The 24,221-nt window shown below is 43.1% G+C and overlaps 1 protein-coding gene across 3 annotated transcripts in view; it reads left to right on the top strand.

The window, feature by feature from the left end:
* The first annotated feature begins 8,040 nt into the window (after positions 1 to 8,040).
* The window catches only part of NEDD4L (NEDD4 like E3 ubiquitin protein ligase), a 334,332-nt gene continuing 318,151 nt past the window's right edge, over positions 8,041 to 24,221 (top strand). For 2 of the 3 annotated variants that reach the window (XM_074995740.1, XM_074995739.1), the window contains exon 1: positions 8,041 to 8,324. In XM_074995740.1, coding sequence (XP_074851841.1) covers positions 8,277 to 8,324 — 48 coding nt within the window. In that variant the 5' untranslated portion in view covers positions 8,041 to 8,276. The remainder of the gene's footprint in view (positions 8,325 to 24,221) is intronic. The other variant, XM_074995741.1, reaches the window with a different exon arrangement.

Raw genomic sequence — 24,221 nt, 5'->3', positions numbered from 1 at the left:
TACGTATTGTACGGAATTGTTACATTACCAATACTCAGTGAAACATTTCAACAAACCAATTAGTGGCACAATAATATCATATTGTACTCCCCCTTTGCCATCCCCATCCCCCAATAAACTGGTTCTTGGTCCCCAAATGGGCCTTTGCTCTTTTTTGAAAGAGGTGTGTGTCCATCACTATGAGGGAAGGCACTTACAAACCAAAGGACTGAGAGTTTGCACAATAGATCATATATTTCCCCTTTTCTACAGACATGTTCAAATATTTAACATCAGTAAAGAAAATGGATGGAGGGTGAATTTTAAAGGGAGACAAGGAAATCATTTTTAGTGCTGTATGTAATCAAGGCAGGCAATTCACTTCTGGAGGATATGAGTGAGGAAGAGGTTAAATGAGAACAGAAAAGGATTAGTCACTTTTATTAATAGGAATAACATCTGCTGTTACACAAGCTAGGTGAAAAAGTTACAAGGGATATTTTTTGTCATGCTTCAGGGCATCAAGTAATCCCTGGCTAGGGTTAAGAAGGAATTCCCCCTCCATCTCTCTGCTATAGCACTGCACATTTGGCTTGGGACATTGTACTAAGGCTCCCTTTGAAATATCAAGTATAACTCATAGTCAGAGGCATGGTGCCTGACTGCTGTGGTATGGCAACTTCTATTGTTCCTCACCTCCACTGTGTAAATAGCCTGGGTGCCATCAGACTATTCCCCTAACTGCATTCTGTTCTATTCAACTATTTGAAGTTTGCTCCTTAATTGTGAATTCCCATCCATAATACATGTTTAATCTGACTTTTGTCTGAGGCTTCTGAATAATTTAATGGACCTTTGGTGTATGAAAGAATAGTTCTGAGGGCTGTTATAAATCACTCAAATTGCACACTAGAGATTTAGGATGTCAGTAGTATCTCTCAAATGTGTTACATCTCCATATTCACTCTAGGGCTATCTGTTGTCCTAGATGCAGTATCTAAAGAGGAATTATTCATGTAATCTTCATAAGAAAATAGATGTGTAATCTCCAGGATAAATGTGAGGCTAAGGCATCACAATCCAATAAACATGATGCCTTAATGCCAAGAGAATACTAATTTTCTACTGTAGCATCAAAATTCTTTTCACAAATACACACACTTTTTGGCTACGTCTACACGTGAAACCTACATCAAAATAAGCTATTTCGATGAATAACGTCTACACGTCCTCCAGGGCTGGCAACGTCGATGTTCAACATCGACGTTGCGCAGCACCACATCGAAATAGGCACTGCGAGGGAACATCTACATGCCAAAGTAGCACACATTGAAATAAGGGTGCCAGGAACAGCTGCAGACAGGGTCACAGGGCGGACTCAACAGCAAGCCGCTCCCTTAAAGGGCCCCTCCCAGACACAGTTGCACTAAACAACACAAGATCCACAGAGCCGACAACTGGTTGCAGACCCTTTGCATGCAGCATGGATCCCCAGCTGCAGCAGCAGCAGCCAGAAGCCCTGGGCTAAGGGCTGCTGCACACGGTGACCATAGAGCCCCGCAGGGGCTGGAGAGAGAGCGTCTCTCAACCCCTCAGCTGATGGCTGCCATGGCGGACCCCACTATTTCGAAGTTGCTGGACGCGCAACGACTACACGGTCCCTACTTCAACGTTGAACATCGAAGTAGGGCACTATTCCCATCCCCTCATGGGGTTAGCGGCTTCGATGTCTCGCCGCCTAACGTCGATGTTAACATTGAAATAGCGCTCAACACGTGTAGCCGTGATGGGCGCTATTTCGAAGTTAGTGCCGCTACTTTGAAGTAGTGTGCACGTGTAGACACGGCTTTTGTGTGGTTAGCTGTTTGATCTCATAGTAGCAATAGTGTGTGAAAATGGAAAACATTTGCTATATTCCATGAGGCCCCTAGATGGCCCCAAAGTGGAATTCACCCTTGACGATCAGTTATTTGTCAAAAGCTTTTACAGTATTTACTATGAAATGTGTTTTTTAATCAACTAACTATCTATTATTCTGGTCTTAGTAATCATAGATTATAATGGAGACAGTTTTTCTATAAGAAAAAAAATCCACTTTGGATATTGATAGATTGAGATGCAGGTGTATAAAGAGCTGAAGTTTATTTGTAAAGATGAAAGTGGAAATATGATTTAATTGTCTCTATATATGTACTACAGGAATTGCCAAAGGCTGGGCTGATTCTTTAAGGGATTTGGTCTCAGCAGTGCCTGTGCCTTGTCAGCTGGTTCTGGATGATGGATTTGGACCTGAAGGTTGGACTAAGTTACTAAGCATCATGTGAGTGTAGTTGCATAATAAGGCTTCCTACAGAAGAGAGCCTGCTCCATTAAAGAGATGAGAACAGAGCAGTCACTTTGGAGAGAGAGGAAGAGGAGGAAATGGAAACAAATGTGCATGCATGCATGCGCACACACACACACAGATAGATGTAAAAATATCTGAGGAGAAAGATCTTTATGAAGGTTTCTGCAGGGTACCAAAGAAGAGAGAGGACTGAGAAAGGACTGTCTATGGCTGCCAAGTGAAAAGAACAAAACAGAACTACATGCAGTGAGGGGCAGAAGTTCAATGAGGCTTGAGAAAATACCAGGCAGCTGTGCTGGGTTTGGGATAGAACTGTTGAGCCCAACAACTGAGTGTAGAAATTGCAGAGGGAAGGGAAAGTCTTGTTTTACTTTATCTTGACATTTGTTTTTTCTGACTCCAAAAGAGGCTATTGTTTGACCTGCACTAGAGTCATGTAGCAGTTTTTAGACCCCTCCAAAAGGGGAAATGAGGCAACAGGAGGGTGTGAAGCTGGATTGGGTATGACCCTGTTAGAGCTGCAGCAGTTCAGTGCTGATGGCTATAGTTTGTATTCATATGGTATTAATTTGAAAACAGAGATTCACTATTTGCCTAGCTATATTCTAGCATCTTGCCTCCCTCTAGCTTCTGTCTGCGTTGCCTAAGAATAGATCAGCCTTACTGCTTAAGCCAAGTAATCTTTTCCCTTGGGAAAGTCTTTAAGGCCAGGAAACTAGAGTTTACACACAGAGTTTTTGTGCAGTTCTTTAACAAGGATATACATTTTCTACTTCTCCCCTCTCTCCCACACTTTCCAAGGAGCAGAGAAGAGTGGGAAAGAGACCCTTCAATTTTGTGCCTCTTAGACCATCTGTGGCACACTGGAGCATTCACAGGAGGACCCATTCTTGCCAACACGGCCAGCAAACCCCTTGCTGCAGAACTATATTAGAAGATCATGTATTAGCATATGTAACTCCATTTCCATGTTTCAGAGAGGTAGTTGTGTTACTCTGTTTAGCAAAAACAATGAGGAATCCTGTGGCACCTCAAAGAATAACAGTATATAAATAAATGTGTTAGTCTTTCAGTACTGTAGGATTCCTCATTGTATTCAATTTCCATGGTGTTTCAGAAAGTCCCAACGTGGAGGGAATTTGTTGGCTTTTTATAGCCAGTGAAAACAACACTGTCCCTTCTTAAAACCCATCTTATCAACACAGTCTATCCAGAAGAGTCACCACAGACATGAGACATAACCTTCTCTCAAGTTTTTTTTTTGTTTTGTTTTGTTTTTTCTTTGACCTGCAGTAGTTCTTTCACGATGGCTTAGAGAGGAAGTTCAGATCCTGGCTTTGGCTTGGGTCCCAATTACAAATGAGTTTCTAGGTTTCATCCTAGATCCTGCTTGTGAACCGTGGGAAACTACCACATTGTTTGGCATAATTAGACATATGAAATAATTGGTACCAGATTTTTTTTACATCAAACTCCTGTGAATTTGTATACTCACTGTTGAAAATCTGGCTTTTAATTCCTTTGAAATATTAAAAAAAAACCATGAGGCAGGATAAAGTATGAGTTAGGATCTGTGATGCCTGGTCCTTACACATGAAGTATAACAAGTTATCTTGCCCTTCAATAGTATTTTATGACAGAGCAGAAAGTTCAGAAATATCAGTTTTAATCAAAACCTTATGTCCAAACAATCTACAGCTTTAGTGAGAAGGGGAAGTTCTTGTACCCACTTTCATATTATCACAATGAAAAATAATTTTTTGATAATTTTTGATTTTAGGAAGTTGTAGTTATAATTACCACCACTCTAATCAATTATTTCCACTCCCATTGGTGAATGCTTTTCCCCTGGAGGTGGACATGATATCTAAAACCTGACTGTTTAGCTGGATTTTTGACTTACTGCCCTAAAACTCAGGCTTGTTTGCTCTGAGATTTTGCTTTCATCAAGGGCTAGCGGCAAATTTCCCAAAGTTCAAACTTTTTGGTTCAAAGTCATCTCTGTTAAATACAAAAATGGAGTAAGGAACATCCAAAACCACTCTGCATTATAGTTATTCCAGTTTTTGGCATTGGTTTATAACGAAAAGTAGCTGCCCACTTCACAGATGCATGCTGTTGCACACATTAATTAGATTAGTGAATTTAATTATATATGGCCACTGAGTGATTAGATGCTAATAAAATCATGAAAAGTTAGAGCTTCTCTAATTTTACAGATGACAGGGGACACTGTAAGTATGGAGCTGCAGATGCCTTTTTAGTGCCTCCTCTTAATTGCCAGAGAAATTGATGCCTAAGTGGCAATGGATTTCATGACCACACATAATCTAATTTAAATGGAAAATGCCATGACTGGCTGAATAACATTATGAAACTGCTTTTAAACTTCAAGTGTCCCTTCTAGATTAATCAACATCCTGAGTAAGATGAAGCTTCCCTGGACATCTTCTGAGCAAACCCCTGTCCCACCATTATTCTGAAAAATTATTTAAAACCTGAAGGATTTTCAAAATGACTTTTAAAATGGGCAACATGAAGCCACTAATATTCCTGAAGGAAAACAATAAAAATTATTCTTGAAAAATGGTCAGGTCCCTCCCCAAGTCCTGGCTACAATGTCAGAAACATCTGGACTGAAGTTTAGGGAAAGGGGGACTAAGGAAATGTCTCCTTTTTCTTATTCACCTGGAAAAAGGGAAGATTCTTGACCCTTAAATATTGTTTATCATGGTTTTTGCTCTGTGCTACAGAGTGGCAAGATCTTCTGGTAACCCACCCTTTTAGTAATGTCTCCATAACAGGGGTGATTGATGGAAGCTTGAATTAAGGTACATTGACTCCAGCTACATAATTAACATGGCTGCAGTTGTGTATTTTAATTTGATCTTCCCCTTTAGTGCAGATATGGCCTAAGTGCTGAAACTCTGCATATAAATGGAGACTAATGCATGATGCTCATTTACTCCGTTCAGTGGACAAAAAGAAGTTATGGCTTGGCTCTCCATTTCAAGAGAGCTAAAGGCTAGAAAGAAAGATCCCCAAGGAAAACCTTAGGACTAGCTTGTCTCGGAGAAGGGAGAGAGAAGACGTCACATGTCAGTGAGTTTAGGCTCACTTAAGGTGAGTTACTGTTATTTCAACTGTCAGTAAAAGAAGAACCCTGAGAAGCAAATATCTATGTGATGCAATTGCCTGGAGGGATAAACTTCTCAAATCAGCCTAGCATGAGGGAGCATGATCACAGTGCATAAAAACAACCAAATTCTACAGGGTTGCTCCTGCTAGTCCACACTGAGACAGTGCTCAGACCTGAGAGATGTAAAGTGTCATGGGGACACATATTTTAGCATGACTGCAAGGTGCGCCACTCTGCACTGGAGAGGAATAAAGATGCTGGTACTGGAAGTCATGTGTGACGGGGGTCTTGGACACTAAGCTGTCCCACAAGCATAGTCAGCTGACTTCTGACTAGGGTACAGAGAATAGGTAGATAATACCACAAGTCAAGTGTCTGAGGAGGGAAGAAGAGTCCTGAGTAATTAGTCATGAGTTAGCAATGGATTAGTAATGGAGTCCTGAGTAAAATACATCAGTTATATTACCGCACTAAGTTGCGTCCACACTAGGGATAAATTAGCAACATTTGAAGGCTGCTTGCTGACCCTGCTATCTTGCTAGGCTATCTTTTTAGTTTTCATTAAAGCAAATGGATAGGAGGGAGGTCATGGAACCATTGTTTAGTAGTCGCCTGCTCCTGCCAGAGCAGAGTTTGTCATGAAATTGGATGTTTTAGGTATGCACTGGGGAACACTCACCACTGCTGTTGCAGCACAACCATGGATACCAGGAATGCAACTTCTGAAGTCTTTTTACTGGTTTACCTTAGTGACAGGGCTCGAAAAAGTCTCTGAACAGGGAGGATGTGATAAATGCCTTTTTTCGTCATAGACTGACCATGGGATTACATTGGCTTTCAAGATTAAAGAATCTTTAGAAAATTATCTTGACTTTGATGCCACAAGGATAGGCTAACTTTGGAGCTTCAGTTAGTTTGCATTGACTTGAGTTTTGAGCAGGGCATCTAGCAAGAGAACTGTTTCTGTACTATCAGATAAGATTCACAGTGCTGGTGTTATCACCCACAAGGTCCTACATTTTCTTGATCTCAGAAACAGTCTCAGAGGGGTAGCCCTGTTAGTCTGTAGCTTCACAAAAAAGAAGCACTCCTTTAGCATCTTAAAGACTCTCAAAGATATTTATTACTTAATAATAAGGCAATCCTCTACCTAGGAAGAATAAGGTGCTACAAGACTGCTTGATTTTGTTCTCAGAAATCACCCTATGCCTTTCTGGAAGAAACGAGAGAGAGAGAGAGAGAGATCGATCAATAATATCTAATCCATCTTTTTTGATGTATTTGCTTTGGTCATTTATACAGTATGACTCATGAAGGTACCTGGCCACCAGTGTCAGAAATGAAAGTCAGTAGTCAGGGATTTTCCAGAGTGAGCCTTTGTTGGTGGATACAGCATTGCCATACAACCCCTTTCTGAGTCAGAGTAGCTGGTTTAAATGCGATACAGGACACTTTGGTCTCCCTAAACTGCAGGTTCTGTTTCAGAAATCATTTAGCTTTTTTAATGGACTTCTCCCTTTCTGCCTTTTGCTCACACTATTATATTTGGTGCATGAGAAATATACTATTTTTATCTTAATCTAAACATCAAGTCTAAAGGGGCACAAAAGAAATAAATATAATGATGCCTTTATTAACAATTATTCTTTTAAAATTATATTCTTATACAGAAAAAAATCAATTCTCCTTACTTTTACAAGCCCTATGATCAATATAATTGTTCTTTTTTCTTATGAAATCCATTTCAAATATTTGGAAACACCACTTGTTTGTGTTTAAACATTTCCCCTGCTGTGTTTGCAACCCAAACACTACAGCATAGGAGGACCGGCTGAAACTAACCACTTTATAAATACACAAACCCAGGAGCTTGTTGGAGAAAAATGTGCACACGGAACGAAAGAGCATCCACCAGCCCCGTCAGGGCTTTGCAGTCCTTTCGCTCTGTACGATCTTAGGCAGACTCAGCCAGGACACTTCTTTTTTATCGTTATTTACATGGGCTTGCTAACAGGTCAGCGCCCGCGAAATTGCACGGTGGCAGTTACACCGCTCGGCCACAGGGAGTCTCCCTCCCCCGCGCTCTGCCCGCGATGTTGACGCCGGGTGGAAGCCCTGACTGAGGGACAATGCAAAGGCGGCTCAGCGCTGGGGATGTGAACCTAGAGCGCCAGACAAAGAGCGAAGAGAAAGTCCCTCATTGGAATAGCCCACTAGGGCCCAGCCCAGGCGGCTCCTCCTCCTCCTCCTCCTCCTCCTCCTCTTTGCGGCACCTCCCCCCGTAAGGGGCGTGATACAGCCCGTGCTCCCCCGCCCCGCTCTGGCTTTCTTTTGCAAGTGCTACCAAAAGGGGGCGGAGCCAACAAATCAACCGAACCTGGCGGTTTTTCCGCCCCTGCCGATCACAGCTCTGATTGGGCCTAGCAGGCTCTCGCCCCGCCCCTGAGGGCTGAGCGGCTGGGTCTCCCCGCAGCTGGGAAGGGCTGGGAGCGGGGTTGTGTGAGCAACGCGGTGGTCGGGCGAGGTGGCGGCTGGGGCGCGGGCAGCTGAGCCGAGCTGAGCCAGCCAAGAGCGGAGCAGCAGCAGCAGCAGCAGCGGCGACGACGACGACGACGACAGCGGGGTTGGGGGGCTGCGGCCGCCGCTCGCCCCCGTCCTGCAGGAGCAGCCGCGTCCGTACGGAGCGTCCAGCCCGAGGGGCGGCGCGGGGCTCACCTGGCTGTGCCCGCTGCCCGGCCGGGGCGGGGACTGCCCGGCGCTCGCTCTCTGGCTCTCTCCTTCGCCGAGGGGGGCGCGCGCCCGGCGGGATCCATGGCGAGCGGGGCCGTGGAGCCGGTCTATGGACTTTCCGAGGACGAAGTAAGTCGCTGGGTGGGTGACGCTCCCCGGCCCGCCAGCAACGCCCGGCCCTGGGCCCTGGCTGCCGGCAAAGGAAGCGCTACAGGCGGCTAGCGGACACCCGGGCGCCCTGCTGGCGCGGTGCAGCCCCGGGGTCCCGGCGGGCGGTGACTCGCCGCTCCGCTCTCCGCCGCAGGGTGTGGACTCCATCGCTGGCGGGGGAGACTGAGCGGAGCCTGCCAGCCCCGCCGAGGGGCCCCTGCAGCGCGCCGCCGGCAGGTGCGGGGAGGCCGGGCGCCCGCTGGCCCGGGTCTGTGCGGAAAGCGGCCTGGGCACGGGGGGACCCCGCAGCCCCGCCCGAGCGGGTGGGAGCGCCGGGGCCGCAGGCTCCGCGGTGTGTCAGCGGGTATTTCCTCGGCGCGTGAGCGGGCGGCCGCGGCAGCCTGGCTGGGGTGCCCCCCCCCGGGGGCTGACGGCGGCGCGGCCGTGGGCTGGCGGGGCCGTGGTCCGCCTCCGCGCGGGACTCAGCGACGTTCCCGGGAGGCAGCGTTTTCCGCGCGATCGGCGCCGGCAGCAGCTTGGGGCCGTGTCAAAGGCATGCCTGCAAGGGTGACTGCGTGGCTTCAGGCACCCCCTGTGTGTGTGTGGTACAGATTTGCATAACAATGGCTGGGGAAGCTACCTGCCTGATTTCTTCTCGCCTGGCGGTCAGGCTACAGCTCGGAGATTTTTATTTACATGTTGTGAGCCTCTCCTCTGCCTTCCTGCAGAGAACTGCACCGGGTGCTCTTGCCTGAAGCTGATAATTGTTGGTCTTGCCATCAGGCAGCATCTCATTTTACCTTAGCTACTGAGCAGGCACACACACATTGTCTCCAACTCCTGCATCCTCTTTTTTGTTGCTTGACTTCATTTGAAACTCTTCAGGGCATGGGCTGCCTCTGCTTGTGTAGCACCTAACACGATGGGGCCCCGGAGCCTGATGGCCTCTTGAATGCTGTGCATAGTATAATCAGGTACCATGTAAATCTGTTGGTTAGGCATGTTGGTTTTGGTTGGATGTATTATTATTTTGGGAGATTTCATTACATCTTTAAAGATGAATCATTAATTTCCCCCTTGACACTTCAGGCTAATCCTGGAGGGTTGATAACCCTAGTGTGGGGAAGGGCTCATGTATATTTTATGTGTGTGAAGCTATGTGGCACTATGTACATTATATCTTTGACATTTGTTATGTGGGACAGGCACTCTTCTTGTAATATTACCTTGGCCTGTCTTGTTCCTTTTAACTGATCTTCCACTTTCTTAGTAGAAAGGAGGCAGTGTGTTCCAGAAAGTGCAAGATGCAGACAATTAGGAACAAAGAACCAGGCCTCCAGACTGAGGTATCATAGGTGGAAAGACAGCTGCTACTCCCAAGTCTTATTTAAGATCTCTCTGAAAACACTGTGTAGGACTACAAATTGCTCATGACTAAATACATTTGTCATAGGTGTGCGTATGTATATACATGGGACTAGATGTTTGGGTTGCATGCAAAATGTTTGTTTGTTCTAGGAACTGGTGTGTCAAACTCAACCTTGTATCTACTTGTAATGCAGATGGAGCTTGATTGTCTTTTCAGGCCTTCAGTGTGTGCCTGTTTTATTAATGCCTTGTGTAGAAACATGAGTGATGCTAAAATATAAACCTGTGCTGACAGAAACATCTGCATACTGCCTCTGACTGGAGAACACTGTTGAGGTGCTGTGTGGGGTGAAGAATAATTACCTTATTCTTTTTGTCTGGTAGAGAAATGGAGGTCAGTTTGCAGAGTGGCCAGTGTAATAAGTAACCAAGCAAAGGAAACATGTTATATTAAAACTTCCAATTTCACTTATTTTATTGATGTCCTCTTTAATGTCGCCATAGGCCAGGATCTTGATAACTGAAGAAATAGGTAGTAGGTATGATGAGCATCCTAGTAAGAGATGAGTGTACATGCTATTGACTACTCAGTTTCTTATTGAAACCAACTATTGTGGGTGACTGCATTACTGAACTAAAATTGGGTAGGATCCTTTGTGCATGGGTATTGGTTTGGTGAGGATTCTTCGCTTTATAAAGTGGTTAAAGTGAAGAGAGAAACAAATCTTGGTACAAGCATGAGGAAGAGAGAAGGCATTAGAAGGAGTTCTGCTGGTCTAATGATAAAGAAAAACAACTAAATTAGATGCTGCAATTCTTTTTCCCTCTCTTCTGGCTTTATAAGATCTCTTTTATGAGCTCTTCACAAGCAATTTTGTCAATGTGTGAATCCTCAGGAATAAAATGCAGCTGAAGCTCATTCTAACAGTCTCGGCATGTCTCTTTGTTTTGTTGGCTGGGATAATGTGAACACTTCTGATGTCACCTAAGCAGATCAAATAACTAGAATTCTATTGTAGAGTGACCTGTAAAAAGCTCAGAATCCTGCATTGACACAGGCCTGAAATGTTTGAAGGGTCTAATAGTATAAGTTGAAGAAACAACTAGGGCAACTGGTTGGTTGTATCAGTGCTGAATCCTGCAATACTTTACCACATTGTGGAGGTTTCTGGCATCTATATTTCAGAAGGTAATAGCAAGAGAACTGAGGTATAAGATGGACCTTGCTGCTTTCAGAACAGATGGATGAGTAGTGGCCACTACACTTTTTTCTTGTCTGAGCAAGAGGGTTCTTTGAAATTTGGGTTTATAAAAGATGTTGGGTTTTTCTTCATTTTATGCATAAATATATATGGCCTGTAGGCAGCGCAGGCTTTCCATTCTGCTCCACTAGTTTAACTCAATTCTGAGTTGGAATTTGTTTCCTCTTATTTCCTCCAAGTGAGGACTGGAGTCCCGTTGAGCTGTAGGAAGAAAGCATCCTTGTCCTAAGGAGTTCACAATCAAAGAAAATGAGTCTCTCTCTCCTGCGGTCCAGATGACAATTTAGTATTGTCATTTTTAATGTATGATCTTCCCACACCTGCTATGTCTCTGCCCTTCTTCTAAAGCTGTTCTGCCACTGCAGGCACAAATGCAGTGATGTTTGTGGTAGACATGCCTGTTGACTGAGATTACCAGTTTTAGTAGTCTACATAAGTAATAACTTTTTATTGTTTGCTGATGTGAGTTGGTTTTGAAACAAAGTGATGGTGAAAGAACCAGTGTCTCAAACTGTCTGGTCTCCTGCAGACTTTAGATCACAACTGTTTTTTGTATAACAGTTTTTAATTCTGTTCATAAATGACTTTTTTTCTTATGCTTATGGTTGTGTGCATTTAGATGTTTGGCTATTAATTGAAATAATTTATTTTAAAATATTGTGTTTCATGATTTGTTTCATGCCTGCATTAATAGTAATGAAACTTGAAATAGTTGAGCACAAACTTAACTTAGATTGATATATCCAGTCTTTTTTGATATTAGTAGGATTATTTGTATACGTAAAGTGATGCGTATGCTTGTATGTTTGCAAGAGATGGGCTTAAATTAAAACTTTGGGATAGTACCCACAATTTTCTATAGGTGTGACACACACAAAATTATCTTCCAAGAACTTGATAGATGCCGCGCCGCCCCCCGCCCCGCAAAAAAAGATGGTTATAAATCAACAGCTGCATAAACACTTATGTCATGTCATGAAAGTCATTATATAAGCAGAACTTGCTGTTCACCATAGATTTCTAAATGTATAGTTATTTCCAAATTCTGTAAGTGATCAGATTCTTTACATATAATCTAGTAATTCAGCGAAACTATACACACAATAAATCAAGACCCTGGTAGTTGGCATAATGGACTGTTTGAATAGGAGAGGCAGACCCACAGAGAGTGGGGTAGATGATAGAGTAGATTGTAGACTAGCTCTGCACTAGAAACTCAGCCACTCCACTGGCCAGGGAAAGATGGAAGGAGATGGTGAGAGAGGCATCAGACACCAATGGGTGCTGAGCCTGTGGTGGTGGTTGATGATGATATAAACATAATACTCTGGTCAGAGCTTTAGCAATAGCTAAAAATGCTAGTTCTTGATATTGCTAGAACAATAGTTCAAATTTCTCACCTTGACTATAATTTGTCTTTTCTGCACTGCATGCCTTTTGTGGTTGGCCATCATTTGTGCAGTTTATATTCAAATGGGTGCTCATGGTATGGAATAAGAACCAGAGGTCATCTTTGTTGATTGAGTGAAACTGAGGCAGAGTGTGCAAAACTACAGACAACCATCTAAATGGTAAAAGGAGACTAATATATCTGCTCTTGGCAGCATGCAGAGTACAGATGTGCTCATGCTTTTATCTCAGATGTATACCATACATGACTTTCTACATGCCTATGCAATGCCTTCTGTGTGTGCATTGGTATACACCACAGTAAGTATGGACACAATCCATGGTTCTCTGTGGTATATAGCTACACATGTAACTTGTGTACTATATCTACTCCTGTAAGTGTGAACATAGCCTGTGTGGTGATTTATGTGGTCCTCAGTTTCTTTGACTATGTGCTTTGAAGTTAAAACAAGTACTTGTACGATGCAGGAAGCCTAACTTGCAAATAGCACTGCCTAGCCAGTCAGTTTTTTGTCTTTTATTGTTCGTATATTAACCTCTTGATATGGCGCCCCCCCCCCCCCCCGCCATAAAAATGTTGCCGTTACATCTATGCAACCCAAGAATGACTTTTAGGCATTCTTTCAAGTTTTCTCACAAGCATATCTTTGCAAAGATCACATTTTAGTTTCTTATTTCAGTAAATAAGGTAACATTTTTTAAAAGAGAATATTTGAAGAATGAGAGCCAGTGCCATCAGACAATGAAATCCATGTATTCTACATTTTTTTTTTTTTCTTCTATGTATTTTTATAGTTTCTAGCCTTTAACATTTTCACTGCTTTTATGCCTCCCTTTCCAGGCAAAGGTCCTTTCCCTTTTTTATGTTAAAAATGATTTGCACAGGTTTTGAGTCCCGCTTTAGATGGTACAGAATAAGCTGAAGACACAAGTTCTCTCTCTAGTTGCTTTGTAATACATTATGGACTGTCACACAGGAACTTGCGTGTGGAAACTTACTGTCTCAAGATAGAGTGATAATGCAACGTAATAGCTCAAGTGATCACCATCGCTATACACTGATATCCCCTGCCTCATTAATTCTCATGTAGTGGTAGATTAGGTCAAATAAACAGGGCCTGTGTTAAACAGGCATTAACTTGAATTTCAAATACTAAAGGAAAGTCTGGTACACTAAAGCATTTTTGAATAAGCAGGGATAAAGCCTTTAGAAATGAAACCAGACCACTTGAAAATGTTATAGGAAATGGTACTACTTGACTGTATTTGTATCCTGAGCATTTTTAGTGTCCAACTTGGGTAAGTTTTTTTTTAACAATTAATTTGAGTTTTAGTTGACTGCTGTGATGAGAACTAATTTAGCTCCTACAGAATTCTCTCTGGTGGTAGTGCATGCAGGGAAGTGATGATTGGCTTTTTATGTGTTGTTTGGCTGTTCCTGATGGAGTTCTATTGTTCTGGAGCAATCTTGTTTGTGATGTCACTTGCCTGCTCTGTTGTAGAGAACCACTTATATTGCTAACAAAAATGTGAGCTTCTACAGGTTCCAGTAGGATTATGGAATGTAGTCTAAAATTCCAAAAGATGAAACTGGCTTTTTTAAGTGTTGGTCACAGCCTCTTGGATCATGAGGACTTCTTTGGGTTTGTGGTTCCCCCCCCCCCCCCCCCCGTGTAACTGCAGTTTTGCTTTAAACCCTAGTTCTGCTTACTCAAATATATTTGCTTATTCTCACACCAAAGGTAAATTTCTCCAGTACGGTGGTTCCCAGGTCCCTTCCTTATTTTTGGTGCACATATGAATTGCAACAAAACATTTGAGAGAGTTTCTTTATGAAAGAGTTAAAATCGGAACTGGTTTGTGTCTGTGCTTTCAAAAGTTGAGGCTGAATCCAGGTCAAATCCAAACATCCTGGCTGTGTCTACACTGCATTCCTCTTTTGCAAGAGGAATGCAAATAAGGGAAAGGAAAATATAAATAAAGCATTGACTTACAAACCTTGTGTGTCATTTGCATAATCTCCTTCCGTTGCTTTTTCAGAAGAGAACTTTTTTCCCAAAAAAAGGCAGTGTAGATGGGGTTCTCGGGTTTTGTTTTGGATTCCCCCTCCCCTTTTTCAAAAGAATCCTTACTTCTGGTGGGTGGGTGGAGGGGGCAAGAGGTTTGCGGGGGTTGTTTTGAAAAACTTTTTTTTTTTTTTTAAAGAAGCCTGTCTACACTGCTCTTTTTGTGGAGGGTGGGGAAGCTCTTCTGGAAAAAGCAGTCGGACAAGATGATGCAAACTAAGTGCAAGTTTTGTAAATCAGCGCTTTATTTGAATTTTCAATTTCCCTCATCTGCATTCCTCTTTCAAAAGAAATGTAGTGTAGATGCAGCCCCTGAAGGTTCTGAACTCTTGTGGGCTCATCACTCCCTGATCTTGTTATAAAAACCAAAACTCTTAGGTCGTATCTACATGGGCACAAATCTTCAAAATAGCCATATTTCGAAGATTACTAATGAGGCGCTAAATTGAATATTCAGTGCCTCATTAGCATTAGGATGCCTCTGGCCACAGCGCTTCGAAAGTGCGTGGCTCGGCGCTGCTACACAGGACTTCTTTTTGAAAGGACCTGCACCTTTTGAAATAAGGGGATTTCAAAAGGTGCGGGTCCTTTCGAAAAGGAGTCCTGTGTAGCGGCACCGAGCTGCGCGGTTTCGAAGCGCCGTGGCCGGAGGCGTCGTAATGCTAATGAGGCGCTGAATATTCAATTTAGCGCCTCATGACTAATCATCAAAATATGGCTATTTCGAAGATTTGTGCCTGTACAGACACAGCCTTAGATTTTTGGGTGGGGTTTTCACAACTACCTAAGGCATGTCAGTGCTTCTGAAAATCCCTTTCTTAATTCATAGGAGGTGAGAACAGCTGAGCCATTGGAAGAGATCTGCTGCTTCTGATTTTTTTTTTTATGTTAATAATTGCTTGAAAGTCTGATTTTTTTTTTTTTTTCTTCTTCTCCCCCCACCCACCACTTCTATCTGTGACTTGTGTTCCTACCTTTTCTGAATAGTCTGTAAAAACAATATGCTGATTATAAGCAACTGCAAACATAATTGCACAACTACTTTATGGCCTGTGAGCAGGCATTAAAAATATAACTAGATGATCATCTCGACACTTTTGTGATTTCTCTTAGTGATGCTATTTTACTATAAACTAGATTCCTAGCACACTGGGTCTAATAACCTTTCACCAGATATGGTACGTAAAATTCCATATTCAGATTACTAAATTGAGATACATTCTCTCTTTGAAGCTAAAAGGCAAAGATTAGTTTGAAGTTGAATCTGAGATATACTACTACACCCTTTTGTTGGGCACAGCTCAAATACATAACGAGTGAAATGTGTAAAAATTCTCCAAAGTCAGTTTCCAGTGTAGCCTAAGGGTGCATCTACACTTGCATGCCTCTTTTGAAAGAGGCATGCAAATGAGGGGAAACAAATGCAAGTGTGGTATGTATTTGCATATTCAACACCTCACTTGCTTATTAATTCAAAAGCAAACCCCCTCTTTGAAAGAATCCTCCCCATTATTTTAGCTCTCTTGAATTAAGAATATGCAAATGAGATATTGAATAGGCACTCCATTTGCATTTTTGGTTTACCCTCATTTGCATGCCTCTTTTGAAAGAGGAATGCAAGTGTAGACGCACACCCTAATTGATCTGGACACCTTCTTGCCCATAGAATATCTAAAGAATGGTAAAAATCCCAGTATTGCAGATTGGCTCCTTTTAAAAGTGAGCAGGAGCTAGTGCACCTCTGACTCTAACTGCTGCTTAAGGGAAAGGACCTGGACCTGATAAAGGGGGAAAACAGGAAATGGAAGCTGTGGCAGCTCACATGGAGTTCATGTAGTGTAGGCTAGATTGAAAGACTTCTGCTGTTTTTGTTTTTGTGAGACCAAACCAGTGAAGACCTCAGCAACTTGGCTGTAGATCTGCTATGCAAAATGAGAGGCTATAATTGCAGTTGGAACAGTGAGTGCCCTCCTCCCCGATAATTGAAAAGTTGGCTGGATTTTATATAATGCAAGAGAAGAAACCAAACCAAAACCTTTTAAGACACAATCTTCCATATGTTGTATGTCTTAGCTTTAGACGGTGCTAACTATTTCATAATTTGTGTGTGTGCAAAGGTGCGGAGGTTGGTGACCTGAGATGTCGCAGCCAATACTGCTGCTCTTAGTCTACAATCATTTGCAAATGTTGGAGATGTTACTGTAACTGCATACGTATTCCTCCTCCCCACAGTAGGTACTGCAGAGTTCTGATTAGTAAAATAGTGAACTGACTCTTGGATCAAGATCTTGTGCAGAGTAGCTGCTGTATTAGATGTTTGCATTTAATAAGCAACTGGAACTATTAAGTGTGTCAAGGATGTGAGCCATTACATATGTGTGTGTGTTCTTGCTGTGACGTAACAATAAAATTACTGGGTTGCAGTTGTCTAATGCAGTAATGGGGGGGGGGGATTTTTTTAACAAAGACTTGTGTTTTAAACCTGCTTTTAATGAGTAATCTCTTTCTTTATTTGGCATCAGCAACACTAGCATATACAATACTAGCTTTCAGTGCAGTTCCTCACGTTAACATGTGAGGATTTTGGTGTAGTTAGTTAGACTTTTTTTTTCCACTGTAGTAAAAATTGCATCTTGTACATTTAAGAGATTGTTGGCAAAGTATTATGCTCTAATTTGTTTTAGTACCAAATAGTTTCAAGCATCATTTCATTTACTGGCCATTGGAGGGCACTGCCTAATGGTAGAATGGAAGTGATCACTTTGATCATTGTGCATCATTACTTCTGTCTTGAAAATAAACCTTGGCATCCTGTATATCAGCCCACCACAATTCTAGTGAGGCATCAGACTTCTTGAAATTATGAGCATGGCTCTGTGAAGCTTTAATTGCTTGTCTGTTCTCTGCAATTTTCTCTTTGAGCTGTGGTAGCCAGTCAGACACTGAGTGAGTGAAAATTGGGTAGAGCTTTCAGAGGGCAAGCAACTGGGGTAAGCTTTCTGATATTGGAAAAAGCAGCATCACTGTCTGGGGAGGGTGATCAGCATCTGTAAGTGTGAGAGCTTCAGAGAGCATAGCCCCTGTCTCTTGTAGCCTAGATGCAGCTCCTCCTTCATTATAAGAACATAAGAATGGCCATACTGGGTCAGACCAAAGGTCCATCAAGCCCAGCATCCCATCTGCCGACGGTGGCCAATGCCAGGTGCCCCAGAGAAGGAGAACAGAAGACAAGTGATTTATCTCCTGCCATCCATCTCCTGCCCTTGTTATGAAGGCTAGGGCACCATACTTTATCCCTGGCTAATAGCCATTTATGGACCTGACCTGCAAAAATTTATCAAGCTCTTTTTTAAACCCTAATAGAGTCCTGGCCTTCACAGCCTCCTCGGGCAAGGAGTTCCACAGGTTGACTGTGCGCTGTGTGAAGAAAAATTTCCTTTTATTAGTTTTGAACCTACTACCCATCAATTTCATTTGGTGTCCCCTAGTTCTTGTATTATGGGAAAAGGTAAATAATTTTTCTATATTCACTTTCTCCACACCATTCATGATTTTATATACCTCTATCATATCGCCCCTCAATCGCCTCTTTTCCAAACTGAAAAGTCCCAGTCTCTCTAGCCTCTCCCCATATGGGACCCTTTCCAAGCCCCTAATCATCTTAGTCGCCCTTTTCTGAACCTTTTCTAATGCCAATATATCTTTTTTGAGGTGAGGAGACCACATCTGCACGCAGTACTCGAGATGTGGGCGTACCATAGTTTTATATAGGGGAAGTATGATATCTTTTTGTCTTATTATCGATCCCTTTTTTAATAATTCCTAACATCCTATTTGCCTTACTAACTGCCGCTGCACACTGCGTGGATGTCTTCAGAGAACTATCCACTATAACTCCAAGATCCCTTTCCTGATCTGTCGTAGCTAAATTTGACCCCATCATGTAGTACGTGTAATTTGGGTTATTTTTTCCAACATGCATTACCTTACACTTACCCACATTAAATTTCATTTGCCATTTTGCTGCCCAATCACTCAGTTTGCTGAGATCTTTTTGTAGTTCTTCACAATCCCTTTTGCTTTTGACTGTCCTGAACAACTTGGTGTCATCTGCAAACTTTGCCACCTCACTGCTTACCTCATTTTCTAGATCATTGATGAACAAGTTGAACAGGATCGGTCCCAGGACTGAGCCCTGGGGAACACCACTAGTTACCCCCCCTCCATTGTGAAAATTTACCATTTATTCCAACCCTTTGTTTTCTGTCTTTTAACCAATTCCCGATCCATGAAAGGACCTTTCCTCCTATCCCATGACCACCTAATTTACATAAAAGCCTTTGGTGTGGGACCGTGTCAAAGGCTTTCTGGAAATCTAGGTATATTATGTCCACTGGGTGCCCCTTGTCCGCATGTTTATTAACCCCTTCAAAGAATTCTAATAGATTAGACAGACACGACTTCCCTCTGCAGAAACCATGCTGACTTTTGCCCAACAATTCGTGCTCTTCTATGTGCCTTGCAATTTTACTCTTTACTAGTGTTTCTACTAATTTACCTGGTACTGATGTTAAACTTATCGGTCTATAATTGCCAGGATCTCCTCTAGAGCCTTTTTTAAATATTGGTGTTATATTGGCCGTCTTCCAGTCATTTGGTACCAAAGTGGATTTAAAGGATAGGTTACAAACCACTGTTAATAACTCCGCAATTTCACATTTGAGTTCTTTCAGAACCCTTGGGTGAATGCCATCTGGTCCTGGAGACTTGTTACTATTCAGCTTATCAATTAATTCCAAAACCTCCTCTAATGTCACTTCAATCTGAGTGAGTTCCTCAGATTTGTCGCCTAAAAAGGCTGGCTCAGATTTAGGAACCTCTGTAACATCTTCATCCGTGAAGACTGAAGCAAAGAAATCATTTAATCGCTCCGCAATGGCACTGTCTTCCTTGATCGCTCCTTTTATATCTTTATCATCCAAGGGCCCCACTGCTTTTTTAGCAGGCTTCCTGCTTCTATAGACTATTATAGACTGTATAGTATATACTATGCAAGTATATAGTATATATATGCAAGTATATACTGTATTATAGACTACAGTAAACCCTTGAGTTACACAGGGGTTGTGTTCCTGCAACCCCCACATAACTTGAATTTTTGCTGAAGTCAGGGGGGCAGATGGGAACCATTCTGCTGCTTTGTTTCTAGTTCCCCACCGCTTGTGGCCTCAGGAAACTGAACAGTCCACCAGTTTCCTGGCTGCTTCTCACTGCCTTCCGCCAGTGATGTGGCTGTCAGGATGACAGCTATGTGGGTCAGAGAAGGTGGGGGTAAGAGGCCTGTAGCTCACTCTAGCTGCCTGCAAGTGGGGAAAGTTAGGTGGGCTAAATGCCATGCTCCTTGGGGAAGGCTGTGAGAAGGCAGGGAGAAGACACTGCTCTGCAGTCCCAAGTTGTGCTTAACTTGCACTAAAGCAAGTGACATGCAACTTGAAGCTGCAGCTGTTGAGGGTTTACTCTATCTCCATTATAGACTTGAAGCATTTGCTCAGAGGGTGTGTGTCGGGATTATGGGATAGATGCAACAATCCACAGGTCTCAGCAACACTGGCAGAGAATGCTGTGTGGGTATTTGTGCTGTATCTGAACCTCACATACACATGGAACAGCTATTCACAAGGAAACAATGGAATACTACCCCGTCTGTTTAGTTGCAGTCTTGGTTTGCCAGTGAGCCACTTACATGGTGTGCTTGGCTGATAACTGAATCCAGGTTTATTCCTGCCAACTGACTTGGATTTGAAGACGTGAATTTAATAAATTCAAGTACAGTAAAACCTCAAAGTTACAAACGGCACACTTGTGGTTACAAGGGAGGCGATTGACTGGTCAACCGGGCAGTAGCAGAGACCATACAAAGCAAATACAGCAACTGTAAACTACTAAAAGAAAAAGGGAAAAGCAGCATTTTTCTTCTGCATAGTAAAGTTTCAAAGCTGTATTTATGTCGGTGTTTCACTGTAAACTTTTGAAAGAGTGACATTTTTGTTCAGAGTTATGAACAGCCATTTCTGAGCTGCTCTGAGGTTCTGCTGTAATATGTAGCCCTTTGGGGAGCATAGACCTAAGGCTTTAACAAGGTTTGTGCATGGGACTTTTGTATAAGTAGTTTTGAAATCTGCTGCTCTCCAAACCACCGTGCTCTAGGCATGTGATACTGGTGCGCTGCAACATCTGGCATGCAACAATAAATCATAGAAGCAAAACCAGAGATGTGTTCTTTCATTACTTCCTTTTAACTCTTTCGCATAAGAGGATTTTACTACAGCAGCAGAACACATGCCGTCAGTTTCTTCTACGTGGGTCAGCGCTGGCTAAGTGCAATGCTGTAAACATTCCATTTCAGGAATGTGACCTGTATACCCGGAAAGAGGAACACTGTTCTACTGTTGGCCACTGCAGCTCAGCTGAATGCTGCCATTTCATTATTGAAACCTGCAGTAGGTGTTTACCATCAGCTGGAATTAAGAGGAGTGTGGCTTTCAACCCACTGGCATGATGATATAGCTTTTTATAATAAAAGCAAAGGTATGAATTTAAAACACTTCTTGTACAGTAAAGAAATCAATTGGCTGTGGAAATAGATTAAATATTGGTAAAGAAGTACAGTCAAGGCTGACATGTCTAGGCTCTTACCTACCAATTGTGAAAGCTTTTGTTTATGTGGTAGTTTTTTTAAAAAAAAAAAAAACAAAAAAACAAAACAAAACCAAAAACCTCTATTTGAACTTGTTGTCCCTCTAAAATGAGAACTGCTATGCAGATACTACACTGACTGGTAAGCAAATGCAGTATATGTAATTGCAGTTTTCTTCCTGAGGTCTTGGTCTTAATTCTGATGAGCTGGCAGGATATGGCTACATGGCAGATTCTTGCTTTTAGAGATCAGGATTATTTTAAATTTTAAAACCCTGCGGGCCATCAGAATGGAGGCAGGAAGTACGGAATACAGCGTGTGACTACAAGCCAAAACAAAGCTGTTAACTCCAGTTTTTTTGTCATTCTCTTTGGGTAGGAATTCCTTCCTTTAGTCCCATAATAAAGGGAAAGTTGAATTTCCATTTTATTGGAATTGTTCTCGCCAACTCACTATGCCTTTATATAAACACACACAGATACCATGCAGGAACTTTTGCACACTTTTTAAAGGCTTTGGGAAAGATCCAGTGCTAGGCAGGATAAACTAGCATATTACTGTAACTTATTTAGAAAATAAGTGTTTTTAATGGCATAGCTGCTACTGCTGGACTATAATCTCTCCATGTATCATTGCACCAAATAGCATCAGATGTATGTGTGAGAGTGAATGGAAGTAAGACTGATACTTCTCACCAACTGATTGTGCTTGGTGGATGTACTATGGAAAAGCTTAGATTCTGGCCCGTGGTAATGATGCCAGGCTTGAGATAAATGGTATCAAGAATATGTTTCTGTAAGGTCTACTTTCCCTTCACACATATGCAAGTTGAGCAGCAAAATTAACTGGACAAAATCTCTTGAAGTTCCGCTTTTCACTTTGTTCCTCTGCTCATCTGTCTGTTGTGTTTTGTGGCTTGGATGTGATAAGGAGGGAGAAAGGAAAAACTAATCTCCAGATAATGAAAGGGTAAGGAAGCCACCAGAGATTGGGATTTGATGGCATTTTATTCTGAGATCTATGCGGGGCGGGGGGGAGTTTGTTACACTGGCTGAATATAAATAAGCAAACCCAGCAATGGAAGACTGTTGCATAGGGTGCATGTTCCTTACTGCATTAGATTATTTATAAAACTGTAGAGGTGCCAGTTTAAGCAATACATACATTAAGAATGGCCTAATTACTTTAACATAAAGTGATTATATACTTGATTACCCCTATTACAGGCTGGGGAAGTACAGGAGTGTGGGAACTACCTTTCATATGCTACAACTTGCATTCTAATAATTCAGGAAGATTTTATGTATGTGTGATCATACCACACAGTCAAAATTGTCCAGCTATATAACTGTAAATAGCTGTTGCTTGTCTGGAAAAACATCTTTGATCTACTTAGCATGACCATTTGATGAAGGACTCAGAGTGTGGAAGGTGAGTGTGGTGCGAGGAAGAACCATGCTGCCCAGTGGATGGAATTAGAACTGCTGATTTGTTGGCGGCCATGTGGGAAAGGCCCCACTGAAGTCGCCGGGAGTGTCACCTGAGAGCCAGGACTGTGTCAGTGTTCCAGGTGCTACCCCTGCGGGGATGCTCTGTTTTTTGCTTTAATTTTTCAAATTATTTATCCATTGTGGAAGCTCTAGTATGGCAGTAGGGGGCACAGGCTGCTGGCCGCATGGAGGAAGGAGATCACCCTGCAGCTTCCTTGCCCTGGGGGGCTGACGCAGTGATGAGGCTGCATCTGGTTGTGATGCAGGGCAAGGGCTGGGCCTGTGCCTGTGGGCCAGGTGAGGGTGGGCTCAGCTTGGCAGGATCCAGATACAGAGGGGATGAGGGTGTGGTGAGATGGTTCTTTTGAGTGGCACCTGTGTGTGGGGGTGGGGGGGTGGGTTCCATATGTTGGGAGATCAGGATGCAAAGGTGTTGGGGAGGTTCCAGGTGCAGTGATGGGGGGACTCTGCAGAGGCAGTTCAAGTAAAGTTGATTGGGGCTCATCGGAGTGGTGGTTGCAAGGTTGGGGGGGCGGGGTTCAGCAGTATTGCTCCTGGTACAGGGTGAGGATTGGGATGTGGCAGGGAGAGGGAGAGGAAAGTTTTTGGCAAGGTTGGAGGGGGAGGTGGTTCAGATGCATAGGTTTGGCTTGACAGAGGACCTGGAGGAAGTGGGGAGTGACGGGGCTGCCAAGGTAATGGGTGTGGTAGGACATGAATACAGAGGAGGTTGGACAGGGAGAAGAAGAAATGATGCTCGTCCTTGTCTGTGGGGGTGTGTGTGTGTGTGTGTGTGTGTGTCTCTCTAGATGCATGGGAGTTGCTCAGATAGGGGGCAGAAGGAGGGGACAGTGAGTTAAGCCCTGCGTTGGTCTGACCTGGCACCAGCCCAAATAGCACTGGTAGTAATTATTCTTTTGTTGGCTGCCTCAGGTGTCAGAAGTGATGCATCTCTGCTGTTGGTAAGGGGCATGTGACTGGCCTTACAGCTTCCTTAATCATTTATTTTTCTGGGAGGAAGCACAGAAATCTGCAGGGCACATTAATTCTGCACATGTGCAGCAGCGCGGAGCTCTCTGAGGAGTGATGTGCAATACAGGTGTGAGCTCTCTAACAAGGCCAGTTGCTCTTCCAGCTCTGAGTTTGTTCTCTGTACTATGGGGTGGTGAAGAAAGAGGTCTTGCATTAGGGGAAAATGGTGCCCTGGGAGAAGCTTGTATTTTGGCGGCCTTGGCCGTTACTCTTTCTCCATTGTCCTTAGGCCACGGTGCCTTTCTACCCCCCAGTATTTCCTTGCTATTGCCCAAAGCTCCAGGCCATACTCCTTGCCTCCTGACCTTCCCTCTTGTGGTGTTCCCCCAAAATATCAGGCCTGGGAACAAAACAAGTGCAGACTGTGACTCTCTAGGTTCCTTACATTGTTCACTTTTGTGGGCTGATGTTGAGAAAGCAAGCTCTGCTTTGATCAAGTGGATGATGGAATAGTGTTGAGTTAAGTAACCTGGTGTTCAAGAGAGGCAATCAGTTCCATGGAGTAATATGTTATGATCTTATTCTTGCTCAATATATGGATACCTAATAAC

This window comes from Carettochelys insculpta, chromosome 5 (assembly GCF_033958435.1).
Source record: "Carettochelys insculpta isolate YL-2023 chromosome 5, ASM3395843v1, whole genome shotgun sequence".
NCBI lineage: Eukaryota > Metazoa > Chordata > Testudines > Carettochelyidae > Carettochelys > Carettochelys insculpta.
This window is presented reverse-complemented; position numbering and strand designations above follow the sequence as displayed.